At 38.1% G+C, this 25,127-nt stretch overlaps 1 protein-coding gene across 3 annotated transcripts in view; it reads right to left on the bottom strand.

The window, feature by feature from the left end:
• NALCN (sodium leak channel, non-selective) overlaps positions 1-25,127 on the bottom strand; it is a 224,441-nt gene that overhangs the window by 5,859 nt on the left and 193,455 nt on the right. For all 3 annotated transcript variants that reach the window (XM_064712115.1, XM_064712124.1, XM_064712131.1), the window contains 19 exons: positions 23,565-23,621; positions 23,067-23,187; positions 22,831-22,962; positions 20,982-21,149; positions 19,749-19,853; positions 18,929-19,035; positions 16,850-16,970; positions 16,658-16,756; positions 13,085-13,178; positions 12,445-12,551; positions 11,970-12,044; positions 9,093-9,212; positions 8,037-8,105; positions 5,756-5,904; positions 4,951-5,044; positions 4,045-4,177; positions 3,426-3,541; positions 990-1,147; positions 189-339 (listed from right to left, as the gene is read on the bottom strand). In XM_064712115.1, coding sequence (XP_064568185.1) covers positions 189-339; positions 990-1,147; positions 3,426-3,541; positions 4,045-4,177; positions 4,951-5,044; positions 5,756-5,904; positions 8,037-8,105; positions 9,093-9,212; positions 11,970-12,044; positions 12,445-12,551; positions 13,085-13,178; positions 16,658-16,756; positions 16,850-16,970; positions 18,929-19,035; positions 19,749-19,853; positions 20,982-21,149; positions 22,831-22,962; positions 23,067-23,187; positions 23,565-23,621 — 2,176 coding nt within the window. The remainder of the gene's footprint in view (positions 1-188; positions 340-989; positions 1,148-3,425; positions 3,542-4,044; positions 4,178-4,950; positions 5,045-5,755; positions 5,905-8,036; positions 8,106-9,092; positions 9,213-11,969; positions 12,045-12,444; positions 12,552-13,084; positions 13,179-16,657; positions 16,757-16,849; positions 16,971-18,928; positions 19,036-19,748; positions 19,854-20,981; positions 21,150-22,830; positions 22,963-23,066; positions 23,188-23,564; positions 23,622-25,127) is intronic.

Genomic DNA, 25,127 nt, shown 5'->3' with positions numbered 1-25,127 from the left:
GCCGCAACAATCAGCTCTATTTTTGTAGAGCTGTAATAAACTTTTTTTTGCTCAGTTAGCAACTGCTACATACTTCAAATAAGTATTATCATGACTCCGAAGTAAATGAAGCATAGGGACACAGATTCCAGCATTGTTGAGCAGTTCAATTGATGCAACCATTTAGATACTACTTTAGCTTGACTTACTGCTCTGATTCGCTTTAAGCACTTTTTCAGCCACATTCGTATGGTCTGTTTGGCCACCTCCTCTTCTATGGTATATTCCAGTTGCTCCCTGGCAAGCAGCTCTTCCAGTTGAAGACTTTTTCTGATATCAACGGACCTATATGAAAGCATGCTGGAAGAAAAACAATTAATTTAAATATAAATTCTGGTGTCTTTACCTTTTTTAGAGAATCAAATCTCATACTTAAGGCCTTGGTGCAAAAATACATAATTCAGGTGTACACAGTAAATTCACATTTGAAGCTAAAAAAAAATTGCTGAGATGATTCTAGAAGAGACTTACCGTGCTCAAAACAAAGACCTTATTGCCAACATCCAGCTCTCCAGTAGGTGAACTGCTGAACTGTAAGCAATTAGGGCATTTGTGATGGTTTGGGTGTTTTCCCTCCCTAAGTGTTTACGCTTGGATAATGTTCCCATATCTATTTTATTTCTAGTCTGGCTCACTGTCATGTTGCTTCACTTGAAGGTACATTTCATTAGTTGGGATACAAGAGGAGCATGTCACTGTAGTTTGTGACAAACCTCCTGCAATGAAAATGTTAAAATTACTTAGAGCTGATTCCCTAGGACCTGTGTTTGCCATCACTAATATTTTTGTAGGGAAAAAAAGGGAAATCTAATTTTTGTAAAACATTTAAAATTACAGTGCCTCTGGCTACCAGTCTTGTCTTATCCTGAGCCTAAGTGCTACCTGATAGCCTGGAAAGAAACACAGGCTGTTATATCTGTTCTAAAAATGTGGAGAAAATCTCAGTGTACCTGAGCACGTCGTGAAAAGTGACATCGCCACCATTGTGGAGCCGCTCCATTTCATAGCACATGTGCTTGAACAGCAGCTTGTCCTTGTCGAGATCCACCTCCAGCCTGCCTCGCAGAAGCCTCAGCAAGAATTTCACTCGGAAGGTAGGGATTACACCCTGTGTTAAATTGCACAATTGATGGTAAATTATTACTGTGATCTAACGACCAACTCACACATTCAACTTGATCACTGAGAGAAAAACTATTTCTCCTAGCATATTTAAGTCACTGTGAATTCACTGCTGAAGAATGTGCACACTCAGCCAGTTCTTCAGCAAATTCACAGAAGTCTTTGTGGTTATTTGACTCATATACAATGAAAATCTATGCCGCTCATTTTGCCAGAATTTTTCAAAATTGCTTGGGGATTTAGTTTCCCCATTTGCATTCATCTGTAATTAGAATCATATTCCCAAAGAGCTGCCTCTGTAAAATGGAAATTAGACTACAGTTTAAACACTCATAGCCACATCTATAATTTGTTGTAAACTGTGCCCTACTCTGTGCATCTCTGAATGAGCAAGAGAATGTTGAGAGTTTACTGGCTTTTTAAAGGTTATCTGCTCTAAGAGGCAGCACATCCTGCACTTTTGGTGACAACAACTTCTATCTGTTTTTACAAAATTAAGACTGAGTGTACTTCCCTCTAAAACTGTGGTATTCACAATCTTCAAATATCTTTTGTTCTGTTAAATGAGCCTCATCTGAACTATTTTTGCTGTAAGGTTCTCCACATCAAAGAGATTCAGTCAGTGCTGGGTACCATGGATTCAGAACTTTCTTACCCTCATGAGTACAGGCTGCAGCTTCCCTCTCCAGCACAGCCATGAGCCAACTACAGACAACCAACTACTTTCACCATAATGTTGATCACACTCAAATATCAGTGATGTCATGAATCATTCAGATTATGATTTAATTTGTGTAGGCATCTGAGCAGCTCAGTCTCCCAGATGTTATTCTCATTTCAGAATCACAGAATGGTTGAGGTTGGAAGGAAACTCTGGACCTCACCTTGTCTCACCCCTCTGCTTAATCAGGGTCTCCTAAAGTCAGGATCAGGTCCAGATGGCTTTGAATATCTCCAAGGATGGAGACTCCACAAACCCCCTAGGAAAACCTGGGCCAGTGCTCAGTCATCATCACAGTGACAAACAGTTCCCTGATGTTCACAGGTGGCTCTTGTGTTTCAGGTTGTGCCCATTGCCTCCAGCCCTGTCACTGGGCATCCCTGAGCTGAGCCTGGCTCTGTCCTCTTTGCATCCTCCCTGCAGGTATTTATACACATTGAGGGGATCCCCTGAGCCTTCTCCAGGCTGAACAGTGCAATTTTCTCAGCCTTTCCTCTCAGGAGACTGCTCCAGTCTCTTCATCATCTTTGTGTCCCTTTGCTGGACTCTCTCCAGTATGTCCATGTCTCTGTGTACAGGAGAGCCCAGAACCAAACCAGGATTCCAGCTGTGGCCTCACCAGTGCTGAGCAGAGCAAAAAGACCCTCTCTGCCTTGGTCTGCTGGCAATACTTTGTCTAATGCTGCCCAGGATACCATTGGCCTTCTTTTCTGCAAGGGAAACGATGGCTCATGTTCAGCTTGGTGTCCACTGGGGCCCCCAGGTCCTTTACTGCCAAGCTGCTTTCCAGCTGCGTGGCCTAAGCAGGTACTGTGCCTTGGTTTATTCTTCTCCAGGTGCAAGACATGGCAGTGTTCCTAACTGAACTTCATGAGGCTTCTGATTCCACTTCTCCAGCCTGTGAGGGTCCCTCTGGATGGCAGCACGACTCTGAGGCATATCAGCCACTCTGTCCAGCTTGGTGCCATCAGAAAATGTGCTGGGGGTGCCCTCTGCCACTCTGTCCGTGTCATAAATGAGGATATTGAACAGGATTGGAGCCAATATTGATCCCTGGGGCACACAAGGAGTTCCTGGCCTCCAACTAGAACCTGTCCTGCCCACCCTCACCCTCTGAGCCTGCCTATGCAGACAGTTTTCAGTCCACTTCATCTCGCCCAGCCCATACTTGATTAGCCTCCCCATAAGAATTTTGCAGTGCTGAAATCTCAGCAAAGATCTTCTGAAAATCAGGCACAAAAAATGGATATGAATCTGTAGACTTCCAAGGGAACAACTCTCAGGAAGCTGGGAGGAAAGATGCTATTATATTGATCCTATAAATAAGTATGTTTGTTTGTAAAACTGCTATTATAAGCACTTCACAGAATACAAGTTAATATCCGAAGGGCCATGAACAACATTAGATCATGCTCACGTCTCAAATTTGAACAGTAACTGCTCAACAGAATTTTGTCACACTTTTTCTCCCTCATTTTCCTTTTCAAGAAAAACTGGAACTTACTGTATCTCTTCCTATTATCAAGAAATTATTATTTCTTACCTCTCTTTTGTCATCAACCATGTTCCATATAATTTGAAAATGCCTTAGGTCATTATAACTTAAAAGCTGATCTTCTTCAGTTGAGTAAAACAATGAGAAATTCTCCACAATGATAGCTGAAAACCACAAGAAGAATATACACCTTAAAGAAATCCTGTAGTTACATTGCAACATCTAGTTCTGTTGTGCAAACTCCATATTAACAAATGCCTGTATGCTAAGACAAAGATTTTGAAAGCATAATATACTGTCTTGCCACACCAATATTCATGATGCTTTTTAAAAACTGTATCTTAAATGCTAGTGAGATGCCTAATCTAAGATCAATTAAGTGAATTCCAATTATGTTTGAACAAAGGTTAACTGAAGAAATAAGAGCTGAGAATCAGTGTTCTGTAGGGCAATTCTACTCTACAAATAGAAAATATCTCTTTGTTCCAAAAGATTTCCTTCCAAAACTTCCTGAGATTTAGCCAAAGAAGTATCAAAATCATTATATACATGCAAGGTAATGCTGAAGGTACAAGGTAGCCTCATACTGAACAGCACAACAGCCTCACATCTAACATACTACATGCCAAGATGTACCTTGTTGGTATTAATGTCTATTTTTACATACCAACAAGCAAATTTAGCATGATGTATGCAATGATGACATAGAAGGAACAGAAATACATGAGAGCACCAGCATAATTTCCACAGTCTGTTTTCCAGTAGGTGCTGTTATCTGGTGTACAAAATGGCGGCTGAACCTTCAAAAAAAAAGAAAACAAGGTAAAAAAATATATAATAATCAATCTAATATTTAAGACTATTATTTCTTTAAGGTTTCCCAATTAGGGAATAATACTGTGAGCATTACTGTGGGCAGGTTGTTTCTCTTCCATTAGTAGACAGAAACCAGGAAAGAGAGAGAGTTATGACAAAAAAGGCTGGGGCATAGATCTTACCACCACATAAAGGGCACGTTGTGCATTATTCCACTATACAGGAACAAGCTGGTGCTTTGAAGCACAGTGATTTTCAAAATGTTTCTTCCCAACTCATTAATTTTAAAAAGGAGAGGCATATGATCTTCCTTGCAATGGAAAGCACAGACAAACATTTACTTGGGCAAAATATAATGATTCAAGAAGGAATTTTGAGGTCATCCAGACTATCATTCACATGGAATAAGCCAAAGCGCAGGAATCAAAAACAAGGTAAATCAGAAAACACACCTTGCCCCAGTCAAAGCAGAGATAATAGTGAAAAGTGACTTACTGCATTTCTGATTTTGAAACCATCTGTTTATTTTTGGTTTTAAATCATCTAATGGCCCAGCTCTATGAAATATTACTCTGTGAGTATGAGACTGGAACTGCAATTTGTGCATCATGTTCTGAAGTTTAGTGAACATTATTTTCTTGAAGAGATAAAGGCAAGCCCAGCATTCCTTGTACAAAGTTATGATACTGAAAACAGTTTGAGATAGAGTAGTATCTTTCATTTCTTGTCTACTTATCTCTGGCAGTATTGTAATTACCATGCAGTCATGCATAATTTTGTTCCAGTCTTCTCCAGTAACTATTCTGAAGAGTACAGTAATAGCCTTGCCAGCTGATGAAAAATTTGCATGTCTGTTTTAAAGAAAGAGAGAGAGAAAGATTGAGAGTGAGAGATCATTTCACTTTCCAGAATTAAAATGTTGGCAAGAAAAAATATTTCAATTTTCTACTGTTCTTCCATTTTAACCTAAAAATAATTACAGTATTATTTGAATGAGCCCATTGAATTATTTATTTAATGACTTAAGATACAATAACTGAACTCTAGCTCAGAAGAGGTCTGAGTATTTTAGCTCATTTTATCAGAGAACTAAAGAAAACTCAAGGCCAGGTCCCATTTTCTGTCTTCATTTTGTTTTGTAAGCCTGATGATGACTGGGAAATCTCCAGCTAATGGCCATTCAAAGAACTGCCTCCCTTCTCTATCAGCCTATGGGTTCTGTATCAGCCATATGGATCCTGTTCCTGGGTGATGCCAGTAGGATGCAGTAGGCACACTGTGTTTCAGCCTCTTGTGGGCTAGCACAGTACTGCTTGCATCATACTTCAGCTGGCATAACGAAGAGCAGCTCTCAGTCTGCTCTGGGTTGGATCAGGTGTCATTTGTCCATTGCACAAAGACTGGAAAGATGGCTCAGTGTCTCCTGTCAGAAATTCTGTTTAGAGCTCTTCAGCCAGATCTGCAGTTCTGTTTTTTTACCACAGATAAACTTCTCTAGCAGAATGTGATTTCTTCAGGCTGTTTAAAGAACATCCCTGTGAGGTGGGAACTCCATACTGTACCTGTTAATGTTCTCTCCGTATTTCACTGTACCAAATAACACCACTCCAGCAAAAGCATAACAAAGAAGCAGTAAGAACATGCCCACTATGATGAAGAAACTCTTGTACATGCTGACAACCACAGTCAGGAGAAGCATTTTCAGCGTTACCTGGAAAGACAGAGAAAAAGCAATCCATGACAGCATTCAGGAAAGCAAAGACAAAACACAAACGTGAGTTCTTGCACTTGCCATTTTGACAGCAAATCCTTTAGACACATTCATTAGTGGATGAGCTCAGTAAAATGGTACATTATGAATGTGATTTGAATTGTGTGTGCTTTTTACTTGTTACAGACATCAGCATATCTTCCTCATTTACAAGGTCAGGATGTTGCTCCTCAGATGGTACAGCATAAGCTTAACTATAATATCCCAGGATCAGTATTCTCCTGAAGTATCAGCATTGTCATTGCACAAACAGTGGTGCAGTAAACTACTTTGGGCTTATCTTAAAGTGATCCTAACTGTTAGACAGAAATCACAGATGCCGCTGCCTACCTAAAGGAATACTTTCACGTACAGAAAAAAAGATTTTCTTAAGATCAGTACAGCTTCTTTAAGCCAGTAATTTCTCATGGGAGTTTGTGAAAGATCAGGGACGTCCTCCAGAAGCCTTCCAGTACCTAAGTGGGGGTGACAAGAGAGCTGGAGAGGGACTTTTTACAAGAGCATATAGTGACAGAACAAGAGTAAGAGGCTTTAAACTGAAAGAGGTGAGGTTTAGATTTGGTGTTGGAAAGAAATTCATTGTGAGGGTGGTGAGGCACTGGAACAAGTTGCCCAAACAAGCTCTGGACACTCCATTCCTGGAAGTGTTCAAGGACAGGTTGAATGGGGTTTTGAGTAACTTGGTCAAGTAGCAGGTGTCTCTGCCCATGGCAGGGGGGTTGGAACGAGATGATCTTTAGGGTCCCTTCCAAACCAAATCACTCTGTGAGCCTATGATTCTGTGAAGTTGGCCAAAGAACACAAAATGAGAGCATAATTTTGAAAACTTCATAGGCTGTGTGCCTTGATAATAGATATTACTTTTCCATGTATGTATATTTTACATTTTACTCTTGATGAATTTATTGCCCTAGATTGTCCTAACACTTTTTAAAACTTTGGATATGATAAAAAATTCCCTTTAATGGGACTGAGGGTGTTACTTTATAATCATGCCAAATTCCTGCTGGCCTTTAGTCATCACATTGCATTAGGATGGGTAAATTAGTGAAAGTGATACAGCTGATAACATGAAAGTACAAATGACTAGGTAAAAACCTTGAAAAAAACTTTAGAATCAATCAGAAAGCTTTGAAGGCAATCACTTGGTCCGGCTGCATAGGACAAGCAAGGATTTTTCATTTGACGTCAAAGGCTCAACAAGTTCTGTGCAGTCTGATTTAAGGAAAACTTTTTATCTTTAATGAACAAACCCTTTGACTTACTGTTCTTAACCCTGGCAACGTAGTACAGCAGTTTTTTCATCACATTTACTTTAATATGTCAGACTTCACAGAAAATATTTGAATAGTCTAAGAAGTTCTATAGCAAGGGAATGCAGTGTCACCACTTGTTAAATAAACGTGTTTGTTCTCTGCTTATGCTTATTCTGCCAGTCTACTCTCAATTATACCAGAAGAAATCCAAACACAAAAGAAGTGACTTGAGAAGTGACTTGCTTTGTCACCATCTCAGTGTTTTCAGAAGAACATCTTGGCCCAAAATTGTTTTTAAATGGAATATAAATCCTTTATTGTGACAAGACATACATTGTAGAGACAAAAGACACAGACCTGCACGCTGGAAAAAGAAACTTTTTAAAGATAGCACTATCATAATAAGATGATGCATTCAACCACCAATACAATTGTCTCACAGTGAAAATAAAAAAAACAGCATGCCCATCACACCTCAACTGAAATGGAAAGGGCTGAAAGCAGCACAGTGTATGTTCAGAATTGTAGAGAGCATTTTTAAAAGCTGTGGTATTGCTGCTGCACTTTGTTTTCTGAAAAAAAGCAGCTTTTCCAATAACCACAGAACTATTATACAATCTACTCAAAATCCTGACATTTTAAATATAGCATGTAAAGTTGCAGACTGCTGTTTGGCTGTTTGAATTTTGGTTTTTTTTTTTTTTTTTTTGCCTAGAAAACAGAGCCTTACAGAATTTGCATGAGAGATGCACAGCATCTAGTCCTTTAATCTATATATGAGCACTGCACTAATTGTAGTTCCTAATTTATACTTACATGCTTTCCACAAATGGAGAAAAACCTGAAGACAATTACACATGCCCCCATCATGTATGTGTATGCATTCTGGAACACAAATACAAAAGACTTAAAACATGGTCCCCTAGGAATCTCTTGAACAAATCATAACTGATTTTTTAGTAATATAGGGCAGTCCCCATATGAAATAACAGAAATCATAAATAATTAGCAACAATAGAAAGAACTCACATCCAATCTCCCCACACATCAAGCCAAAACCCCTTCAGTCCTATATTAATTATGTCCATCAGGCTTGGTGTACTTGTCTAGGAAGCTGCTGGATTACAGAAACTCCTCAGGTCTTCCAAGCTATTTAGTAGCAGGGAGAAACTGTGAATGTCAGGGCAAAATGATTAATGAAACAGGTTTTTCTTCAAACAGAACATGGGGCAGACGAAAGAAAATCTTGCAGACATTATAGGGTTGTGACTCTGGCAACTTGTGAATATGACAATTATCAACCATCCCTTCTTCTTCCCCTGTAAATAAAGAAACTAGGAGTGCACTTGAATTTTATAAATTGGTGTGAAATGAAGGGAGAGCTGATTTCCTCCTCTGTCTCCTCCATGTCTTCATGAATTAAACACTGCCCCTTAACCAAAACCAGTGGTACAGAATCACTGTTGGGTTTGGGAGGGTTGGTATAGTTCAGCAGTTTTGAACTATGCCTTCTTCCAGTCCTCTGTTCCTGTCTGTATTCTGTACCTTGCCTCTTTCTTCCTTCATGCTCCCAAGATCTTTGTTAGAAGTGCTCTCACTCTCTTCAGTTTCCTTCCTTTTGTCACTTAGATCCCTCCTAAAGGCTTGTTTCCTACCACATTTACAGACTCTAACTTGCATCAGTAAGACAATTTTTGCACTAACATGATTGTACAAGACAATAATTCTTATCATCAAGCTTAGTTTCTTTCAGACATATTTCAGTCTTATTAAACTCTCAAAGATTTATCTGTATATATAGCAGCAATCCCCCTGCTGGTGCCTCAAGATAAAACAGTTTTAATCACTGGAATTGCATTTTGTATATCTTACCAGTAAGGCAAAGTGAAGTATGACCCATATAACTCCGAGAGATGTCACCAAGAGATCATACCGATTTCTTCTGCTTTGCCAGAAGCCAGAAGGTGACATGGCAATAATCTTCATTGTGACCTATGGATGAAAGGATTTCTCACTTGTAATGAAGAAATTATTATCCCTTGCCATGAGATCCTCTTCCATTCTCCATAATGTTTGATTGGGTTCATTTTATGAATAGTTTTAAACAACAAGGGCCAGGTTTCACCTCAGCTAAATATTCCCATGTGGACTACCTGGATAATATTAGCTTCCCTTAGGTGGAGGAAAACTGGTATACAGATGACCGAGACCAAGGGATAAACAGCATTCTGAATTGTCTCTCTGCCTCCATCAAGTATCAAAGACAGGAGTGCAGCTAACCACCTCACACTGAATGCTTAATGAGGTGAATGGGGGGGTAAAAATAGCTTTAAGTTAAACAAGTTAAACAAGTCATGCAAATAATATGTAGCTAAAAAAGGTAGCAGTATCCTATCTAGCTAACTGCCTGTAAGCAAGCTAAAATCACATAAACACATTTAAACTCAGGAATATAATTGTGTTCTGCAGCACCTACAGCTCAAATTTATTAAGAAGCTTTCCTATATTGCAAATATTTCTTGCTTTAAGGAATACTGTGCACTCTGCACCATCTGTACTCAGCAGCATGGAAGATAAAAAAGCTAAGAACAGTAAAGGCAGTATATTTGACAGTGAACCTGGTAAAAGACAGCTTCCAAAGTGCTTGACATTTCCAATTTAGGTAACAGGAATGCAGATGAGAAGCTCAAGAATAGATACTAATAGTTAGAGAAATAGTCACAACAGGTAATGGATACCAAAGTAGAGTGATGCATGTAGAGGGAACACTTAAAAGTTTCTCACACACAAGTTGTATTAAATCTCAAAACAGGTTATGAGTTACTTTATAAAGACTTTAAATGTCAGGCATTCATTATGTTATTTTTTCTATTCCACCTTGCAACCCTGCCATTTAACATTTCAGAAAACAAACCCGAATATAAGAGGACACTAGCTTGAGGTAAAAGGCTGATTTTTCAGTTAGCTTTTGCCTTATAATGTTTTCTGAAGCCTGACTACAAAGTGAACAACATGGTCTCTGAATCTCTGAATTACCATTTGAGTTACTAAGGTATCTTGCCTTCAGTTACCTGAGATGCCCTAGAGAACTGAATGAAGAGGGATGGATGGGTCTGGCAGGGGTGACATAAGACCTGTAAATGTCCCTGGCCTTGTGGAGTGGCTACTGCAGGTAACTGAATCTCACCCTTCATCTTCCCCAATCACAGTAACAGCTTAAACACCTACCTCACATGTAGAATTTAAACACCTAACTTTAGGTGTCCATAATCTCGAACTGAATACCACACCATGGAAATAAAAAAATCACATCTCCTTTACTCTGTCATCATCAATGTGGTAAAAAAAGTGAGATCTTCAAATTCTTCCAGTTTTCTATACCACATATATATGATGTGAGAAGTAGAGGTTTAAAGCTGAATCAGGAGTTGTTAGATTGGACACAGGGCCATCAGCTATGCAGAAAGCAGACTCTGTGAACAGACTATGCTGCATTAGGGAAGATCATGAGCAGGAAGCTGCTTCCTCTCTCCATAAATTGTATGCACTCACAGTGTGATAGCTTGCCTGTTGAGACAGTCAACAAATTTTTCCTGGCTCTGACAAAGTTCCTTTGAAATTCTAGAAGTGTATTTGTTTCCCCTGGCAGTACAGGAGAAAAAAAGTATTTCCAAAGACATAGTTACTAGGTAAATTAAAACCTGCCCGTGTATGACACAAATAAAACTTTTCTGTGTTTGCTCAGTCTCTCCAGAGATATTGATTTCTCCTGGGTAGGGAAAAAAGAAGCAACAACATGGACATACTCTTGCTACAGCTGCTACAAGGTATTCACTTCATTTTTTATTCATCACTACTGGCAAAACCTATCAATGGAACATAGGAACTGTCAGATTGGATTAGAGCAGTGGGAAACATAGTCTACTATCCTGTTTCTGATAGTGGTCAGTATCAGCTATTCAGAGGGGACTGACAAGAAAAGTAGTCAACCAAAAACTTATTAAGAATTATGTACTATCCTAACCACAAAGGAAGCATCTTCTTTAATCTTAAATGGATATCCTTATACATTAAAAAAGTATATGTTTTCCAAAATGTGTTTAAATAATTAGATTCTAGGCCTATGAAAATAGGCTAAATACACCTTGCAGAGTTTGTAAGAACAATATTCTCATAGACAGAGAACTGCTACCACACTGGAGCCAGACTTGTGCTGCAAAAGATAGACAATACTGGAGAGTAGCTTATAAAATAGTGGACAATACTGGAGCTGGAGAGTAACTTTAAAAAAAGATATTAAAATGAAGTATGATATTTAAACCAAAACAAAGCTGAGAGAGGTTTGATTTTGTCACAGGTACAGAAGAGTGGGGATTAACACACCAGGCAAAACATAAATGGGTGAAGCAGAACTGCGAGGCAACACAGACCTTTTGTTGCATGGAGGGAATGTAATATGAGATGTTCCACAAGAAAAGAGGTCACTGGGTTCACCAAAACACACTGTTAAATACTCAGCCTTGAATATATATAAAAAGACACAAAGCTCAAGGTGTAGAGAAGTATGACTATAACACATTAAAAGTTTCTTCTTACAATACATGTTTAAAGACAAGTGACATAGAGAACCCTGCATGTACACATTCAGAAATAAACATCCTAGTGAAGAATGAGAAACATCCCTAAAGACAAATGAAATATATACATACAAGTCTTAATCTCAAGAAGTCAAAAAATATATTACTTTACCTCAAGGACAAAAATGAAGGTGAAAACAACAGACATTGTTGCTAAAGGCACAGTTACTGGATCTGCAGCATCCCACTGAAAAACAAGCACAGTCCATTAATAGAAGAATAGCTGTTAAACAGAATAAATGCCTCTTCATTGCCTTAATTTTTCTTAAGGGTTTTGTTAATTAATGAATTTCACTTTAAAATATACTCAGAAAGGAATGGCATTTTGGTATACACCTCTCTCAGATTTCCACCTTAACTAGAAATTATAAATAATGGACCAGATTACAAAAAGACAGAAATTGACTGAACTCCACAAGTAACAATTAATCTACAGTGATCTATGCCAGCTGAGATTGCTGTATCTAGAAATCACATTTTCTTGCATTCATCACACTAATGGCTCAATTGATCATTAATTGGTGTTAGGAAATGTGCAAACACATGCTGTACTACTGTAATGAAGCACTTAAAAGAAACACAGTTACCTTAACTGATAACAACACAGACTGGGCCAGGACAAGTACAGCAATAGTTCTCTTAAAAAATGGATGCTGAGTTATATCATACATCTTTGCTCTAAAGCCATCATTATCTGAAAAAGAAAGAGTTTGAGGAGGAGAGTTAAAATACACAGTAACTTCCCCCCCTATTTCTTGACATATTTTCCATGTTCATTAGAGGCAAAATAATCCTTTCCCATTTTCAAAATACATTTCTAATTTTCTGCCACAATTTTCCATATCAAATAGGGCCTTCTGAACATATAATTTCAAATACTGAACACCAGTGTTGCATGAAAGCTTTGGTAGTTTTAGGGCAAGTGCATCATTCAACTGCTGTCAGGTTAATACATTCCATTCATATCATTACAGCCAACTGCAAATATTTTTCATTTGGAAAATAAATTTTTCATTAAGGCTTATCCTAAAACCATCGAAGCACAACCTTTTTAGGGTTGATTTTAATAGCCTTATGGAGAGATCTGTAGTTGGAGCCTGTTTCCACATTAACTTATGCACAACCTCCTAGTGGCCTCACGATTACAGTTTTAATTTGAATTGCAGACTCCTGGGGAATTACGAACACTAGGGCTCAACATGAATAAAATCAAAATATCTTTGATACCGGGACGAGGTGGGAGATGAAGAGGTTGTGCTATCTTCAGTCTGCTTTTCAGATCTTCCCATCGTCTCTGATCTACAGTCAGTAAAGCTGTCCCCTTAATAAACAAAGAGAAGCATATAAAGCTTTTGTCATTTAACAGCATTGTAACATGAAAACAACACTCTCTTTGGTGCCTGAAATAAAGTTACATACACAACTTCCCTTAAATAACACACTGCTTGGGGAATGGAGTCTGAAGTATCAGCTGTTACCCAAGAGGATTTCTGGATGCATTAGCTGTGAGTTTCTGGGACTCAACTCAGCAGGCACAGTTGCTGCTCTTTGTAGCAGCAGCCCATTGTGGGCAATGAAACACTGCAGGAGGTCTTCCATTTGACTGAATGTCATTTCCCAGGAAGCAGAGTGGTGGATTTTGTCTGGACTTTGCAGCAGAGAGTCTGTGACTTACTAGTGCCACTAGTTTCTTCAGGGAAGGAGCCCTCCAGGAGACCACTGTTGGTCTCCACAGCTCTTCTGCTTGGAGTGTAATTGAAATAAACTAATAGTATGCTATGAACCTACAAGAGCTCTCCATAGAAGAAGCACAAAAGGAGGTGAAGACACACCTTTAGGGTAGATGGTGGTAGCTGGTAATGTGTAAAAATGTTCACATAACAGAGCAAACTTCAAACAACTGAACGTTATCTAAAATGACCTTCAAAACAAAATTAGTACCTTATCACTTTAGAGAACTGTAAAATCTCACAGAAGGATTCTAGAGTTACAAAACAAAGGAGACCTTTTCAAGGTAAATGTCAAAATCCTGTCTTCCAGACACTTGGCTCCTGTCCCTGTCAGAAAGAGCCACACTGAGCTGGGTAAGGGCTGGCATGATCTTCGCCTTTACATGGGCATTCGCTTGTGTAGATGCTGGAACTGTGGCTGGCTGTGCAGCTGATAAGGTCAGGATTTCTCCCTGTCAGTGAACATGATCTCTTTATGGAGCTGTGTCCCTAGATGGTACCCTGGGAAGAGGTACCTTCCAACACAATGCAGACAAAGTGAAGATGTAAAGATGCTCACTACTCCTGTCAGGCCCAAATGGCACCATTCAGAAACACTTAGATTAAAAGGCAACACATTCCCCCAAGGAGCATGTCTGCTTTATATTCTTGGAGAGTTTTCACTGCAAACAAGACAAAAGGTGGCAAAAAGGTGGATTTTTGTAGAATCAAGTGGTGCCAAATTGCTTTGTTGCTCAGAAACTGCCAGTTCCACAAGCAGGGTCATCATAAGGGAACCACAGAGCAGAGCACTGTGAGCAGAGCTAGGCTGGAGGAGCTGTGCTTGCATTTGGGCTTCTGCTCAAAGCACCAACTAATACTTGAGTCATTCACATCTTCACTGTGGCCTGAACTCCTGGCAGTCAGGAGCTGAGACAAGTGATAGTTGAGGACTGAAATGGGGTTGGAATAATCTGGGCTATTGCCCTGTCACTGGGACAACCAAGGTCAGAGCCCAGAGCTTACTGTGGTACTTCCCAGTCCAACGTTTCCACACTTGCAGTTCCAACAACTCATATGAAAAACTAGAACATATGTGAAATGATTATAAATTTTTCTTTTTAGAAAATCGTTTGTTCTCGTTTAAAACAGTTTGTTCAGTAATTGCCCAACTCTGACCCTCATCAACTACTCCTGTAATTGTTCTAACGGTATATTAGCCATGAATTTTCTAAAAAAATATCTACTTTAAACACCAATACATTGGTTAAGTAACTAGATTTAAGAGAATGTGACTGAACTTCACACTGTGGATTGTTTTGCTCTCTACTTTCTGCTTTCTGGGCTAGTTGCCAGCCATCTCTCTATGTTTTTTTTTTTTTTGTTTTTGTTTTTTTGTTCTTTTTTTTTGTTTTGTTTTGTTTCTTGACATTTCTTCACTCTACTTGAATATTAATTGGGCTGAAACTCTTGCCCACTTAATTAACATTAATAGTTTCAACTCAAGTCTGAAAACATTTTCTTTTCTCTATAGTAAATACATAAGAAGTAATGAGTAGTCAAGGAAAAAGAAAGAACAACAAACATTACATGCCACTGCTGGTTACTAAGAAACAACTGAAGAAGCTGAACCAGAAGATATAAAAGATTTATACTTTAAATATCATGTGAATTCTACAGAAATATTGCCTGATGTGCCTGTTCAGTGTAATTTACAGGGAACTGTTAGTAGTGAGCAAGGACAAAAAGCATAAAGATTCTTGTATTCATGTGTGTATTGAAACTTTTGAAGGAAAAGTAATATTGCACAGATGAACAAAAAGTGACAAAAGCATCTATAAAAATCCAGTGGGGTTCTCATACTGCAGAAACTTCAGCTTTGTTAATCCACAAGCAAAATTTAGTCAATAAGAAAAGGAATTATTCATACATTGCTTCTTGTTCTCTAGAGCAGATATATTTTAACAGGAATGACTGCACTTCATCTTACTAAAATTACACTGATGTTATGCAAACATAAAAATACCTTCAAAACAGTAGAGGTTTTAGGCTATTTATTTGGCTCACAATGTGCTTGACCCCACTTCATGATAGTAACGTATAACAGTAACTACAGTAATGTGCTGCTCGGCTCCCTTCCGGAAGGAGTCAAGTGGTTTCCCTGATGGACAAACTCAATGGTTGTATTTGCTACTGGGCTCAGGTCAGGGTCAGAGTCAGCACCCAGCTCCAGAACAAGCACACTGGGCTGTCACACTTCTCCATGCCCCATAGCATGTAGTAATCCTTTCCCTTCAGAGCCACGAGTGGTAAAAATATCATTTCTCATTATTTTTGTGACTTTGAACTGAAAGAGGAAAAAGTTAATAATTTTGTCTCTATGCCTCAGAGGCACCACAAGAGGATCAGAAAACCCCCTCATATGAAAGGTTGTGAAGTGTTCGTGCAGCAATCCCATCCAGAGGATGCTACCTTTTAACAAGCGTAGGCATGAGCTGCTCTGAAACAATTCCCTTGAGGGCAGGTTTTTCTCCTTTTCAGGGTAATCCAAAAAGCCCATGTGAACTTGTCTAGGAATCTAGCTACCTTTTAGTTGGAGTGATGGACAATTATTTTTACAATGTACTTTGTGGTTTGTAAAGAAAAAGCCATACAGCTTTACTTTGGATCTGAAATACTGCAGGGCCAGGGTTCTTAAGAGACCCCTTCATTGCAATACGGGCAAGTATAACACATCTTTTTATCTGTCACCACATGTAAACCTACATCAAACTAAGCAGCATCTGTAAATACACAGTTCTTTATGTTCAATCTCCATCTAGCAGCACAGCTGCACTAGAAATAAACTCTAACAGCTTTGATAGAGTGTGTGATGGATCGCTGTCATCACAGGCTTTGATCTTCTAGCAAGTATGGATCAGATGTATCTGAAGCCATATTTGCAGTCTTGCAAAATGTAAGATTGGTAAGCCAGTACTAGAGGCAGCCTTACCAGGTAATACAGACATTGTAATATAGGTTTCAGGTTTCTCACAGAGCCAGTTCTATACTCAATAAACCCCCTCACTCAGAACAAACCACCTCCTTATACCTTGTTTTCATTAAAATTAGCGATGACAACTCCAACAAAAAGGGTCAGTCCGATCATGCAGCCAAGGAATACAAAAACATGGATGTAGATTCCATGGATCTGAATAGACAGAAATAAGATTAATAGTTAAAAAAAAAGAAAACACCATAGTTATTTGTTGCAGAATTCAAAGAGTATGATGTGTTTCCTTACCGGCCCAACACGATGAATAATAACATCTCTGACTTCCACCCAGCCTTTTAATGACAGAACTTCAAATAGTGCCAGCATTGCATTGCCCACATTATCAAAGTTAAAATTCCGAGGATTTGCCCTGAAACGCAGAACGCAAATTAGCGTAACCAGCAGTAAAGTTCTATTTGTTACCTTGATTCTTCATAGTGTAATATTTAAATGCTTTGCAAAGTTGTAGTGAAAGCCTCAAACTTACCAAAGATCCCTATCAGGAATAAGAAAACAATAGCAACAGCAATAGATATGTAACATAATTTTTTAGATCCCTATGTATGTTTTACTTTCTTACTCAGAGTTTGACTCACAGCAATAAAGCTTATAACATGTTCAAAACTGGGCTGGATGGAGCTTTGAGCAACCTGGTGTAGTGCGAGGTGTCCCTGCTCATGGCAGGGGGGTTGAAACTACAGATCTTTACAATTCCTCCCAACCCAAACCATTCTATGACTCTATGTTGCTGCATTTTAAAGCTTTTGCCAAAGAAAGAGAAAAAACCATCGTTCATGGAAAAAATTGATCTGATGTCATTGGCCAGATTCTAAAATAAATTTACCTGCAGGAAATAATTCTCTAACCCACATAAAAGATTTGAACTCCATGGTCAGTGAGATTGTTTAAAAAAATGTTGTTCCCTATTTTATTATCATGAGAAACTGATAGGATAAAGCAAAACTTGAAAGAGGACATGAGAGGACATCACACCTTCATGACTTTGCTATACCATGTGCTCTGACCTTTTTTATCATTTGAGATTCAAGAGAATGTTTCCAGTTGAACATTAAAAGTACTCTCTTTGGGCTAGATTAGCACATTGCTCTGTCTCTACAATCCAAGTCAGATAATCCAAGGCGTGCAATGACTTTTCAATAGTTTATAAGGTAAATAGTTGTATTCCAGAAGAGTTATTATGTGTTTGGTGCTTCTTGAATCCAACCATTCAGTGAAAAGAGAGTTCTCAGATGTAGATACTTCTTTTTAATGCAGTCCTTATACTGACATCTGGCTCTTGAAAATCTGGCCTGACAGCCAACAGGTGGTATAAATGTCTTTGCAGTAAAACATTTTTCTGCAATAACAAAACATTCCCCAAAGTTTACAGTTATGCTGATTAAGACAGTTTTTTGCTTATTTCTGGACCAAGCTGAACAGGACTGAATTTGCTTACTCAAGAAAGAATTTATCTAAGCATTCAGAAACAAAGACTTCTGCAGATGTCAGAGTTTTACTGACTGTTCAAATCACAGTACACTATTTCTTTGGTGTAGGGTGGCTCTGAATCTACCACTGCTGGTACATTCTTTATCCCCACACATGGCCAATTAAAATAATTGTGGCTGTTAAGCTGATTTTGCAAAATGTCAACCAAATGAAAACTGTAAACAATTAAAAAGAGTGAGTTTTGCCTGTTCAGGTGTTGGGAAATATTAAATGTATTAGAATACAAATTAAAAACATACATTAGCTTTTAAATAACTTTTAATGTACTTCTGCACCAGAGAGACCACAAGGACTCCCTGCACTGGAAAAAGAAAGAAACTGCTGGCTGGCATGGTTGATGACCATAGAAGAGAAAGGCTTTTTTAGTCATGATATAATCATTTGTTTTTATGGGTAGCTGTAGGCTGGTTGATTTCCATTTCTTTTCCTTCCCATCTTTTCCTATTTATTCTTAGGTTCTATTGTGGCTTTATGGCTCTCAGGTTGCCTTCATAATAGTACTAAAGAATAACTAAGTGATGATACTTTTTAAGAAAATAACTCCCACTGTAATAATAACCAAATCAAATCTAATTCCTATATACATTCAGTACCTAGAGGTTTTTTTCCTTCCTTTCTGGTTTATGAAATGGAGGTCAAGTCTGGAAAATGTCATATATCTGGCTTTTTACTAAATATGTCAGAATTTTTACTCTTAGTATCATTTGAATTACAACAAAACCCCTCCATCAGTAATTTAATGTCATCACATTTCAGCCATTTTTTCTACACCAACAGCTGCATTCTTGAAGAAACATAGGCTGAAGTGTAGCAACTCACCAGACTCGTGGCACCCAAAATCCAGGCTTTTTCTCTCCAGGTCTTAACTTTAAATTGAGATTTTTGGAAACACTTACATTTATTCTGAAGATGCCATGACAATCCTCCTATAGTGAAATAAACCACAGCCTGAGATTAAACAGAAGCCTGCGAGAGATGTCAACATGCCAGCATAAACAGCACATTTACCATGATGGGAATGCAATAGAGACAGAAATGAAGGGCTATTTATAAGTCTATGATTAATAGTCATGGACCTTTACCCAAATGAAAAATTCATCTCAGCAAATGGTCCATATACCCTTTTCCTTCAGGACTGACAGTGCTTTTCAATTTGCAAGACTATGTGGCCTTTTACCTCTTTCCTAAAGACCACTGCCCTCTTTAGGTCATGATGATATTTCTCAAAATGGAGTAAGAAACAAAGATAACTTTCTCCACTTGGCATCCCCATTGATTTGGACCTCTAGCAGTCTTACCTGTTTTTCAGTTGTGGACCTAGGAATGCAAAGGTGTTATTTTCCATGATGAATTCCATGTGCCATCCAGTCCTTTGCAGGTAACATGACATTCATTTGACAACTTTTTTTTAAGACAGTCCTGAATATTTGGACCTGCTTTAGTTATTATATGGAAACCCATCCCTACCCTCATTTGCTGATGTCTTAATCACCTTTCCCTCCATCATCCTGCTTCTGAACAAGGAAGAGCCCAAGACCTCTGTTTCTCATATGATAGCTATGATTGCCCCTCTTGCTTTCCCCAGCAGGCAAAAATGGCACAGCATACCATTATTTTGAAGCAGAAAAGTAGTTCTTACCCTAGAGATGATGTGAGGGTCATTGCATTTAGCCAGTTTTCCAGCAAAGAGCTGCACTCCAAAGCTTGCAAAAACAAGCATTAAAGTCAGCAAAAGAATAGAAACCTGTAAAGATGAAGTTGGATTTGTTAAACTCTTCTGCAGCCTTGAAAAAGGGTGTCAGCTTCCTTGAGGAACTGCAGGGAGGATCGTTTTGGGGTGTAAACCTGGAGATATGGCTTTGGTGACAGACACCAAAGTTTCTTTAGGTTCTGGTCCAGTAACCAGGTGCTGTGTTATATTAGTCTTATCTTTAACATGCAGATAAGGATAAAGCTTTCTTGTGCTCAGTGTAACACCTTGCTAAATTTCTGTATGCTTAAGAACTGCCACTCACTTTAAAAGAACTGTTTGAGTACTTGCATATGTGCTGCTTCTGTTTTGCTTATTCAGGCTAATTAATCAGATTAAGCCATTGGAAGACATTTGATTCCAGGATAGCTCCAATAAAAATAAGCATGAGCAAATTAAGATGTAAATATCTTTAACAGAATACAGTATTTATGAAATGCCAACTAGCTTTATACTTTTTGTCCTTGCTCTATCACTGTCTGCAAATATTTTGTAGCTTAGTGTTTTATAACAACCTTACCTAATAAAGCCTTCTGTTAAGGAATAAGATGGCTGTTGCTTAGGCTGACCAGTATCACATAGGGCCCCAAGACAATAGATTATGTCTGATCAAGCAATCACAGACTCCACTGTTGTTCTTATTACAAGAATGGCCATGATCATAATAATAACAACAATGACATAAGAATGAGATCCATATCTGTGATGGACAACTGTACTGTTTTTGGCTGCCTCTCAAGAAGCTTGAAGGTAGAGACCTGCAGCTCAGAAACTTGGTTTACTTTTGTTCTTGCAGAGCTTCCATACACTACTTCTCATATTCCTTGACCAACCAGAACTGTGAAAAAGGGGTAGATTTTTTCAGTAGTCTTCCTATGTAATTATAACTAAAAGTATGCTAAACAAATAATATTGTTTCTAAAAGAATTATTACAACAGCTTTACTCAGTATGAGTTACTTCTATTCTAATTTTTAGCCTGTTGTGTGGTCATCTGTAGTGATACCACAATGAAAAGTAAGCAGACAACAATGGTGAAAAGAATAGAAAACATGAATTTTATATCAAAATGTTATCTTACTCCTTCAAATATTTTCACAAGAAAAAAATAATTAGCACATACCAAAAAAATTTCCTTGAAGCCACTAAACAGCTCTCTCACCACTTTCCTCATCTGAGGGACCAGTTTGAAAATTCGAAGAGGTCGGAGGCAGCGGAGCACCATTAAGAGCTGAGCTCCAGATTTGGCAGGGACATTCTGAGGCATCCAGCACAGGAATATCAAACTCACCTGGAGGTGACAGGACAGAAAAAGCAAAGAAAGGTCAGGCTTACAATGTCTTACTTGGCATAGACACTGCACAGAGGTCAATGAAGATTTCTACCTTAAAATTAAAGAATAAGGTAAAAGAGCATCTAATTTAGAAAAAGGGCTTAGATCTCTAATGTCTTGGCTTATTGTCCTAACTAATTGGCATCAGCTTGTCTTTGTCTTGCCCTTTGACTCAAAATCCATTTTATATGCTTAATTAGATGGAACAGTTCCAAAAGGAGAAATCAATTTGGCTGACTCAAAACAGGGACACAAACTATATTCTTGGAACAGGCAGCATTATTTCTCTTCCTCCTTCTAATTTCAGAGATTCTACCCTGGAACTGAGAAATCTTCACCTGGAAAGTCTGTTAACAGTTTCCCTGACAGTTTTTCCTATCACTTTGTTACAGGCATAAGTTGTTTTGTCACCATGTGGTTTCATTACACAAATGTTATGTTTTTGGAAGTGTTTTCGAACAGCATAGCTGTGTCGTGTAACCTGAACAATCTCTGACAAATGGTTATTGATTTAACGTCTCTTAAGTGCTTATTTTTTAAAAGCCAGTGTTATCATAGGGGGACAGAGATGAGAGTATTACAAAGAAGTAAGTGCACAAAAACTGGAGGATCAAGACAATATCATCAGTTATTTAAGACTTGATATAATTTGTTAAAAACAAAGTGATAAAAGGCAGTCACCCCACCAAAACAAACAGATTTAACAGTCCTGACTTTCTTTCACAGTCTTTTAAGATCACTGCAGTCATATTTGGAATATCCAAACTACACCACTGAAATTTTTCCTTCAGACAAGCAGAGGGATTCAGAGAGATTTCAAGAAACTAAAGCACACAGGAATTATGCATATTAAAATAGGAGTTTTTTACAAGTATGCATATTTTTATTTCTGCTAACAATAAAATCTTTGATACAAATTGATCGTGACAAATTTTATGCAGCACATCTGCCTGGTGGACTCATCTCTGAAAGATTTAATCTAAATCCATCAAAGCCATTTTTCTCAGTAATTTCTTAAGTTAGAAAATATTTCATACTGTATTATACTGAGCACTGGTTTTGACACATTCCATGGTATTTACTGTTGTATGTGAAGAGGAAATGGACACCCTCCTCTCGTATTTTAATGGAATGCAAGAGATTTCCCAGAAACTGTTGAGTACTGTTGAGAAACTTTTTTCCTGAGAACCACTAATGATAGATATGGAACATAGGTTTCTTTGCTTTCTTCTATAGCAACACCAGCAACAAAGATGTGCCCTCTGTCAAATGGTAAATGGTTTTGAAACACCTTCAATAAAGCAGGAATTCTGTTGAGAGGGGAAGAAGCAATTAATATCTATGAAACAGGTAAAATTAAGATTCTCCTGCATAAAAATGCTGAAATGAGCTCAGAGTTCTCAAGTTTTCTCTGAAGGAAAATCAGATCTGATACTTAAAACATATCAACAAATAAAGAATTAAAAGGGGTCATATAACAACCCCATACTAAATTGCCAGGTGTTTATCACATCCATGTATCACTACTATTTGTATCAGGGTGCAGAGACAAACTTCTTCACACTACTAAACATTTATATAACCAAATATATCAGAGTTAAGAATGCCACAAAAACCTTCCATAAATATAAAAACTTACAAGATATATAAATATGTCCATAACTCCTCCAAAGTCCCTAATGACAGCTGTTGGTGTAAAGAACAAGCCATCTGCCATAATCTTCAGATTAAGCTCAATGCTCATGAATATCACAAAAACATATTCAGCAATCTGAAAAAAAAGCAGAGAATAACCATAATTTAGGAACAGTCAGTGGAGAAAAGCAAGGTGACTGTGGTTCAATAATTGCAGTGCAATTGATTCAGTGGCAGTACCTGAAGTGTTGGAGCATGCATAACTCTTCTAAAAGGGGATTCGAACATCATGGAAATGCAGGAGCATATTGTAACAATGATCATGACCCAGTCCAGGTAAGTGACCAAACCCAGCAAGTCACTGTGAATGATACACAAGGAAATGCCATTACAGAAATGCCCAGATCTCTGTGTACTTACTTTGTGCCTACACTACAGTTGAGTGCTTTCCTAAGAAAAATAAATTGAGCTGAGAGGTGTCAAAGATTTCAGTATTTCAGAAATGCGTAGTAAAACTACAGAAGTTGCATGCAAGTGAAGAAGAAAAGTCTGATTAAAAATCATCTTCCTATTCATCCTTCTCCCCAAACAACTTTAAGGTAAGAAAAACCTTTTTGAAAAAGAAAAAAGAAGTACACATGTGCATGCACATTTACACACAGTCATGCACGTGTGCACACACACAAACTTATACTGCAGGCTTATGAGACCAAGCAAAGTTACTTTTGCAGTGCTTACTAAAGCTGATGGTATTTGGTATTTTTCACAGCTCCAGTAACAGGATCTGTTTTAGAACTATAAAAAGAAGAAAAGATACAGTCATTTACATTTTATTTTAGTCAGCATTATAATTATACCATGCATCCATCAACTCCAAGTAATTTCTGTCCAAAATCAAGGCTTCATTTTATCCTGTCTGTATTTTAAATGTCTATATAAGTTTCATTTAATTCTATACAATTTCAGGCATATTATCAACACAACTAGGATCACTTTAACTCATTGCATACCTGTAATTCCTCTAAGATTCTTTGAACTGACAGGTGGTTTTGGGTCTTGATTTTGTAAACAGGGACTTAATCTTGTATTTTTCTTGGGAATAAGGGGGACAACCTGCTACTTAATTTTAAGCACCAAAATGCTCTTTACAATTACTTCAAAACTTCTTGGACCATGGCTGTATGAGGCTCTGAGCAACCTGGCTTAGTGAAAGATGTCCCTGGCCAAGGCAGAGGGGCTGGAACTAGATGATCCTTAGGGCCCCTTGCATCTCAAACCACTCTATGATTCTGTGGTCATATGATACCCTCAGTTAACACACACACACACACACACACACACACACACATCCTTCCACAAGCTCTATGTCTTTTATTACTTTAATCTTTTTGTGATTAATATTTTTAGATTCTCTGTATCTGAAATTTCCAATGTAATTGCCGTGCTCCACCTGCCATATCCAAACAGCCATTAGGCAGTCAAAGAGTGAGAACCACTTTATAAGTAATATCTAGGTGACATGAGTTAAGCTCCTGCTGCAGCAATTATTTATCAGTATCACACAAAGCAGAATGACTGCTGCAGGAGAACCTACAAGAATGCTTTCCAAGAAGCCTCCCCTGACCCACTGGTTATAGGCACTTTTACTTATCTTCCAACTCCCGCAGGAAATCATGCCAAGACAGGATCTGCACTGACATATCCTATATTTCATTGGAGGGCTCTAGCCATTGGGATGTGAAATCACCATTACTTCCTTGCTGAGCTTAAAGTGAAAAATGGACTGAACAGACTTGAGGAATTACCACCAGAGAGATTGCATGGTTATGAATTACAGGAATGCACAAGACATCCAAGGAGAATGAGAAACATCTTCCACAGACCAGGTTCATCCACTTACACCAGTAAGCACACAGAACATACTGGATTAAGTGCCTTCCCACTGAAGCCACTGACTTTGCTTCTTAAACTCTTTCCTCTCCCTACATTCTACATTGCAGCATTCCTCAGCCTTCTTTTATTAAAAGAAAATATGCATCCTATCAGTTCAAAAAAGATATCTAGAATAATTTACTTTATAAGCTAGATGGGACATCAAATAAAGCAGGAAGGATTTAAGTAAATTAAATAAAGAAGACTGTTTAAGAAAATCAGTTTATTCTTGTAATTGCAAAGATTTTATTTAAGCTGTTTTAAAATAAATATCCTGTTACTACTGGCCATTTAGCAATGCTCAGAGGCAGTGACAAGTACTTGCTAAGTGGATTTGATTGACTGTTTGTGTGTTTTGTTTTTCTGTTT

The sequence above is a fragment of the Zonotrichia leucophrys genome, chromosome 1 (genome assembly GCF_028769735.1).
Source record: "Zonotrichia leucophrys gambelii isolate GWCS_2022_RI chromosome 1, RI_Zleu_2.0, whole genome shotgun sequence".
Taxonomy (NCBI): domain Eukaryota; kingdom Metazoa; phylum Chordata; class Aves; order Passeriformes; family Passerellidae; genus Zonotrichia; species Zonotrichia leucophrys.
The sequence above is the reverse complement of the archived record's forward strand: the minus strand, read 5'-3'. Positions and strand labels throughout refer to the sequence as shown.